General features: G+C 28.6%; 1 protein-coding gene across 2 annotated transcripts; it reads right to left on the bottom strand.

The window, feature by feature from the left end:
* Positions 1 to 2,592: 2,592 nt before the first annotated feature.
* On the bottom strand, positions 2,593 to 6,633 carry LOC100794945 (cystinosin homolog). 2 transcript variants are annotated; one of them, XM_003553313.4, is made up of 8 exons: positions 6,487 to 6,633; positions 6,204 to 6,336; positions 5,586 to 5,675; positions 5,354 to 5,478; positions 4,283 to 4,325; positions 3,842 to 3,959; positions 3,698 to 3,747; positions 2,593 to 3,065 (listed from the first exon to the last, which is right to left on the bottom strand). In XM_003553313.4, exons 1-8 carry the CDS (start codon positions 6,555 to 6,557, stop codon positions 2,883 to 2,885), a joined length of 813 nt encoding a protein of 270 aa, XP_003553361.1. In that variant the 5' UTR covers positions 6,558 to 6,633; the 3' UTR covers positions 2,593 to 2,882. The 2 variants fall into 2 exon arrangements, with proteins under 2 accessions (XP_003553361.1, XP_003553360.1); XM_003553312.4 differs by having other exon boundaries at positions 6,439 to 6,627.
* Positions 6,634 to 8,199: the final 1,566 nt, after the last annotated feature.

Below are 8,199 nucleotides of genomic sequence, written 5' to 3'. Positions count from 1 at the left end.
CCACATGACCTCCTTCTCTCACTTAGGATGGTGATCCCGTTTTCAAACTAAGTAATCCTTATTATCTTGAGAACCTATTTATATGGATTTAAAACATCATAATCTTAAAAGAGGAAACAAATATCTAATTTACATAGTATATCTTAAATTCTAAACAACATCCTAGAAAGAAGACAATATCTTTTTTAAATTTAAACAATATCCTAGAGATTTGAAATTACAAATTTGAATTGTTTCCCTACAATCTTTCCCTCAATTAAATTTTTTTATTTCATTTTCAATCTTAGATGCTCGTCATGTGCTTCCGCTTTGCACAAAATCTGGTATGTTTCACCAAGTAGACTCTTGACACAAGGACCTCACACAGATCCACCATCAGCTTCCTCAAACTTCTTCAATACTCTTCTCTTTTTACAGGTCGCACGATCGATCATTCAACTCTGATACCATTGTGGGGAAAAAACACACTCATATCTTTATTACTAAAAAATCACCCAACCAAGAACAAGAGCTAGACGATATCATAAACAAAAGAGAAAAAGATCACAAATTTGCTTAACATAGTTCAGACCCTCGTCCCTACATCCATACCATTTATTTAGTGATCTCAAATTTTTCGTAACATGATTCAGGCTCTCATCCTTACGTCCACGATCTCCTCCAGTTTTTGTGACAATATGAACAAACTTACAAATCTTCCCTCCACATGATTCCCGTCCCTCACTTAGGATGGTGAACCCCTTTTCAGACTAAGTAATTATTCTGGTCTTAAGAACCTCTATATATAGACCTAACATCATAATCTTAAAAGATGAAATAAATATCTAATTTACAGAATATATATTTAATTCTAAACAACATCCTATGAATAAGACAATATCCTTTTTAAATCTAAACAATACCCTAGAGATTTAAAATTATAAATTTGAATTGTTTTGCAACACTCTTATGATCTCAAATTAATATAAGAAAAAAAACTTTTATTTTGGTATCAAATATAAACCAATCTCAATAATTTGACCTTATTTAATGTTACTATATCTAAAATATTGAGATTTTTGTTTGCGACTAAAATATACAAATGACTCCTTAACTTATTTTTTGGTTATGAATTAGTCCCTTAATTTTTAAAAGTTCTAAGATGCTCCCCTTATTTAATTCAAGGCAAATTAGTCCTTTCAAAAAATTGATAATTTTCAATTTTTAAACATGATTTTGAACCATTTTTTTATTGATTCAAGATTTGGAATTTGTCTTATTAGATTCATTCACATGAAAACTATAAAAATCAGCTAATGTTTGGACCAAAAAGAGACATAAACATGGTGAAAATGCATGAAAAGTGAGTGTAGTGATCAACCGAAAACCTAAAAATCTAATGTTGCATTCTTTTCTTATGATTCATAAGACTTATTTTTCATGCAATATTTTACTATATTTACGGCCTTTTTTGTTTTGAACATTAGTTGATTCTTGTAATTTTCATGTAGGTGAATCTAATGAAATAAGTTTCACGTCTTAAATACATAAAAAGATTCAAAATCGTGCTAAAAAATTGAAAATGATCAATTTTTTGAAATGAATAACTTGTAATGAATTAAATAAGTGAAATGATCGTTTTAGAATTTTTAAAAGTTAGAGGATCAATTTGGAACAAAAAATTAAGATAAGGGACTATTCCTATATTTTAGCCTTTTTGTTTCAATGACTCTTTTATTTTTGATACCAAGTTCTAGTAAAAAAATAAGTTGGAAAAATAATTTTAAATTGAGATTGATGCAATTAAATGTGATTAACTAATTTTATTACTTGAATCATTTTTTATATTTGAGACGAATGGAGTACTCCTTCTGTTCTTAAATGTAAGATGTTTATAAATAATTCCCAGCTATCAAGAAAATTAGTTTAATTATTAGTATTAAATTTGCTAGTAATTATAATATTTTTCTAAAATGATCCTTAAATAGTTAATGTATGAAGAGAAAATAATAATATTTTATAACACTTTTGGTACTCAAAATATCATCTAAAGTATTTCTCTTCCTCTATAAAGTATTATCTTAACTATTTTAAGGAACAAAAGTGGTATATTTCAAATTTACGAGACAAAAAATAGACAAGAAAATTAAAAAAAACTAAAATCGAACAAATTTTTTTAAGGAGACCAAAAATATATTTTGTTCTGTAAAGCATAATAAAATATCCAATTAAATAAGCATAAAAGGAAAAAACGTATTAAAGAAAGTAAGAAACTAGTCAATAAAAGACAAAAAATGATGAAAATTAAAAAAATTAAAGGCAATGGTCAAATTATAGAATTAGAGGGGACAAAAAGTTAACACCACTAAAAATAATATCATTATGTTTCCACGAAGTGAGGGGTATAACATGTAGGTCTGCCACTGATTCCATAGCCAAATGGACCAACCCATGAACACAAGCAAAATTTCATTGTTTCCTTGCATCCTTGAAAATCTATTTTCTAGATTCAATATAATTTGTATAAGTATTAATTAGAAATTTAGGGTATAGGAGTGCAATTAAGGGTGTATTTTAAGAAGATGAAGATAAAGATTTCAAAAGAAATGACAATAAACAATAAAATAGTCACTCCCACAAATTTTATCAAACAAACAATATTCTTTTTAATTAAAACTATACATTCTTGCTTAATTTACGATTTTACATAGTTGTGGTAACGACGAGGCTGCTAAATTGCCATCCATTGATACATTTATAGTGCGTGATTTAAGGACATGGTATATTTGATATTGCACATTACATTTTTTTAAAGAATTAATCATTGAGATCCAATTAAAACCATTTTTGATGAATATTTTTTACATGGATCTGCACGCCACATGATCCAAGTTATATACACCTCATAATTCTGCCGGAGACTGATGTGAAGATTTAAGTGAACCTTTGATTTGTTGATCTATTGGACTTGCACTGATTAGTGGCTGCTTGATTTCTTCGGAATTTTTAGAAGTAAGCCCTTTCTTGTTCTCAGGGTATAGTACATAATGTTGGCACATTAAAATAGAATCATAGAATATGGTTACCTGCAAGGGTGTTTATTTTTTTTCAAAAAAAATCAGAATTCATCTATCAATATTAGTAAGCTAGGTAAAGCCATAATGTTTCAGAAGCGTTAATGGCATTTTTCCCTTTTCTACATAACTCATGTACCTTCTTCATAATATTCCAAGTCCAAAAAGAAACTAATTATTGCTATCATTGTGTCAATTTTCGTATGAGACCTACTTCAGTGCGTACTTCTTGAAGTATAATATGTTCAATGAGTTTTTATTTTAGACTAAAATATGTGTTTGGTTACTATAATTTCAGAAAATTTGGGTTTAAGTCCCATTCTTTCAAATCGACTACTTTGGTCCTCAAATTTTGAAAAGCAGGTACATTTAGTCCCTCCCATCGCAAAACATACTGTAATGTATTCATACTCAACATTATTGGTGGCTAAAAACGTCAAATGATTATAAAAAAAACCAAAATTATATTTTATCCTTTGTTTTTTGTTTTTTTAAGGAATTTTACCCTTAGTTTTATCATACAACAGAATTGAGTTTCATAATAATAATAAAAAAAGAATTGGCATGTAATACTTGATGCATGATTTAGAGCAAGACATCAATCGTTTTCAAAGAAGTATATGGAGTAGCAGAGGATTACATACCAAGGATATAAGCACTTTCCCAATGTTTCCATAGAAGTTCACCCAGGAACCTAGATTTAAATAAAGTTGAAATTAATTATACACATTCAAGGATAAAATCTGATGGCAGGGTCTAATTCATAATTACTTGTAAAAATCACAAACCTTGATCTATGGACTGCACAACCATTTGTGAATAGTTAAAGATCCCTCCAGAAAAATCAAGAAGAATAGTGCCAATGCTAAATCCATCTGTACTCTTTCTCAAGAAGTTCATGAATGCCTAGATTTCACAACAAAGTAACCATAACTCAGTAACTAAATATTGATGTCTAATTAAATAAACATCGTTTTTCTTGTTATTTTTGTTTGTCAGTGTTTTCCTGTTAAACTTCAAAGTTTGTAGAAGTTAATGAGTACATGTAAAACACCAATTAAATTTGTCAACCTATTTACCAAAGAAACAGAAGTATGAAATTGTGAAGTAAGAAAAAACAGCCAAATTCCAAGATCATATGCGTGTTTGGAAACTCATTGCAAAACCAGAAATCAGGTCAATTATGCTTCATACAGAACATAGTATGGAGGAGGGTAAGGCATTCTGACCTGGGGAAAATATTTGATGAGGGTCATAACTACTTGAATTATGCTGCAGTATTATTAATTTTCACAAACTATTAGAAGGAAATCAAATCATAGCACAGCAAAAAAGAACCCTATAGTTTAACAATTATATTAAAATATTTTCTTATAAAAAATAAGTATATTAAAATAAAGAAATAAGAAGTGACAGAAGAATATAAACATTCCATTCAAAGGTCCTTGAACAGGTTGATGTTTTGCCCTCTAATACATTGAAATGACTGATTTTTTTTTCCAAAAGGAACCCAAACTTAACCCTTTGGAACAAGTTAGAAACCTCAATGATATGTGATTCGTAGAGAAAGACACTAGACATAATAAGGCTGAACCAAGACATTGAAATGTATGCTTCCCATCTTTTAAGTGATATCCTTGGTCAAAGATATGTGAAGAGACTGCATAATAGTTAACCCTAGCCTCAACTTCATAGTTCTGCAAAGTCTCTTTAAGCCTAGTTTGAGGCTTTGAGCTTGACCATTAATTAAGTTTTCTAAGTCCGGTGTCATCTTGCTTACCCCAACACTCATACATCTAATGTGAATCATAAAAAGTGAAAAAGCTGAATAATCACATACTGAAAACAGAATTAGACAAAAATGATGTCCAAACTGTTAGATTTCAGCTTCAAATCGATTCACATTAAGTGAAGTTGTCCAATAGATATATAAGTTGCACCCCAAGAATTGAGGCAGGATGCCTACCAGAATAGGGGAGCCTACTAGAATATGCGAGAATAAGATGGGCTATAGGCTCTGATTTCATGTTAGATTTCAGCTTTAAACCAATTAACACTAAGTGAAGTTGTCTAACAGATATATAAACTTCACCCCAAGAGTTAAGGCAGGTGATAAGAGATTTCCTAACACAAAGAAGTATATGAAATATCAAACTCCTTGAGAATGAATGTATTGATGCTCTTTATTTATCTGTAATTCTGTATCATTAGACCTTTAAACAAATACTCTAAAGAGCTTATTTAACACTCAAATCCTTGTGGATAGGTAAAAAAGATTTGACAAGGAATAGTGAGCTTACTTGAAGATGGAGATTAGCCAAAGCCAAGATTGGCTAGGCAATGCTATGAAAAAACAAATAGCAGCACTAAACCACACCACAACAACTATTGCAATGGCATACTTGGAGAACTTCTGACTTCCACGCTGCAAATCAAAGATCATTTACTATCTTTGAATAACAAGAGCTGCTAAACAATATGGTCATGTGAGGTAAATATAATCTCTTGTGAAGAACTGTTGATAACACTTACTTCAAACATTGCAATTTGGGACAATATAATTAGATGTACTATGACTGAATGAGTGGAGAATGCAACATCGTTAGCAGCTACAGGAATCATCTGCAGCAACAAGAGATTATAAAGCAAAGTTAGATAATGTGAATATCTAATGATTTTGGTCAAGAGACATATTTATTGGCAATTAGATACTTCCTGCAAGTTTAAGTGCCACAATGCCTGCCAATGAAATTCTTAAAGTCTTTACAGGCTAATTTGTGTTAAAATCTAATCTAACTACCAAAGAAAAGAGAGGATTAAAGTTTTTCATTTCTTTTACAAATCCAAAGTCCTATAACACATGATATGATACAAAACGGATAAAAAACATTGATTGTTTATTTTAAAAGTTATACATGTGATGATTTTTTATTGATTGAGAACATAAAATAATTTTTTACACCAGTAAAATTCGGTCATATCTGTCATCTGAAATGATTTCTGATTAGCTTATGGCATATTTTTTTTTTTTTTTTTACAGTGACTCTAGGATTAACTTGTTAGCATAATGAAACTATATCATTAAATAGTAATAGTATAAACTTATTCACCATCTCATCAAAGTTAAACTCTTGGTTGAAAATAACATACCTGGCCATGACCATACTTCTCAAAATACTGCTTCTGAACAGCAGGGACAAAGAAGAGGGAAGCATTGTATATCAGATATGAGAAGTGCTTGGTTAAGTTCAGAATCTCATAATCCAAGCTTAATCCCACAACACTGAGTTAGATTTAGATTACCAAACCAACCAAAAATACTTTAGAATCCACCGCAAATGAAAAACAGAAACAGAAATGAGTATAGAACATGAAAAAAAACAACCTTTTTCTACGAAAATTCAAGATGAGTTGTGGATAGCCAGCAACTGACCATGAAAGGAAAGCTAACCATCCCAATACTTGGTAGATCACTTCTAATGGAAATGAGTTCCAGGGAACCATTTCTCTGTGTGTCTCTGTTTTTTGAGTAAACAAAGGATGTTGGAACCGTCCAACTCCAAGTATGAATGAACTTAGACTTAATGTCGTCCATCTTTAGTTATTGAAAATATTTTTTATTTTATTTTATTCATTGTTAGTTCTAGCATTTAATAAAATGATATAGTTTTATTCTTTAATTACACCTCTTTCTATTTCCTAACGAGAAACTAAAACCACATTAATTATTTTGTTAAAGATAAAATAAATAAAATTTCAGTTTAATTTCTACACAATATTTTAAGATATTCCTTTTATTATAATATTTTAAAATTTATTATTTTCACTTAAAATTTTCAGAATATTTTTATAATATTTATTTTATCTCCATCAAATCATTAATCTTATCTCACATTTCGCTCTCTTTATTTTCCTATCTCTCATTCTTTTGGAGAAAGTGGTTTAATAAATTTTTTTATCATTAATAATTTTTAATTTAAGTGAGAATAACATCGCTCATATTTTTAATATAATTTTATTATTGATTTGTTTTTAAATTTAATTTAGTGATTTTATAAAAAAAATTAAAGTATTAATTAACTTTCTAAAAGATAATCTAACCATAGAAAAATATGTTAAAATAACATATTATTAGTATTTCCTTGTGCAATTAGCATCTAAAACTTTTAATATCAAACTAGAAACTAGTCTAGTGTAATTGATTAAGTGACATGCATGAATTATTGTGTATCTTATAAAATAACTGAACTCAAATTATATATATATATAATTTCTTGTATAGTTTTGTGGGACTTTTCCCTGGCTTATTTCAACTGCTGGGTCCATGTGCTAACGTGTTGCTGGAGATCACTTGTATTATTTGAAAGAAAGATATTGATTGCTTATAAGATTTTTTTTTTTTTTTGGGCTTATAAGTTATAAGTTTCCATGCACTTGGTCGAAGAAACTAGCTCGATTCCTTCTTGAGTTGGTGCCAAATAAGCAAACGATTTTCGTTGCTTGCTTCCTATTTTGAAAAAAGGTAATCCGTTAACGCTGATTTTTTTTGTTAATTCTTAGGTATTAAATACTATAAAATAATTTACAATACTTATATTCTCAACAATTGAGTTAGATTTGTTTAGTTTGCGCTGATCTTATTATACTCTCAACAATCACGCTGATGATATAAATATTTTAACACGTTATTAATTATTACTACTTCAGTCTCTAATCTCAATAAAAAGTTAAATTACTCTATTAATCTCTGAATTATTTGAGAATTTTTCCATAGCTTTCTAAATTATTTTTTTAATTACATCCTTGATCATGTTATATTTTTTAATTAATTGAACACTTGAGTTTTTAAAACTTGCATAAATGATCAACATGTTATTAGTTAAGTGATAGACTCATAAATAAAATCTGATAAATATTTCATACCAATATCATAAAAAAAATAAAAAATTTTCATCATTTAATTTCTCATTGTCATAAACTAACCTCCAAATTTAGTTTTTTTTTAGTTTAAGAATCTAACTGGAAAAAAAGTTGAAGAACCTATTTAAATATTTTTAATAGTTTAGAGATGGAGTAATTTAAACTAAATTGAAGATAACAAATATATATATATATATATATATATATATATATATATATATATATA

The sequence above is a fragment of the Glycine max genome, chromosome 19 (genome assembly GCF_000004515.6).
Source record: "Glycine max cultivar Williams 82 chromosome 19, Glycine_max_v4.0, whole genome shotgun sequence".
In the NCBI taxonomy this organism is placed as follows: domain Eukaryota; kingdom Viridiplantae; phylum Streptophyta; class Magnoliopsida; order Fabales; family Fabaceae; genus Glycine; species Glycine max.
Note: the sequence above shows the minus strand (reverse complement) of the source record. Positions and strands in the feature narration are given on the sequence as shown.

Bases quoted from the DNA above. Each gene is read 5' to 3' on its own strand.
- LOC100794945 (XM_003553312.4), bottom strand. From the start codon at position 6,557: ATGGTTCCCTGGAACTCATTTCCATTAGAAGTGATCTACCAAGTATTG. The intron at 6,337-6,438 runs GTTGTTTTTTTT...AATCTAACTCAG, and splicing joins TTGAATTTTCGTAGAAAAAG to TGTTGTGGGATTAAGCTTGG. The intron at 3,066-3,697 runs GTATGTAATCCT...ACACCCTTGCAG, and splicing joins GGAAAGTGCTTATATCCTTG to GTAACCATATTCTATGATTC.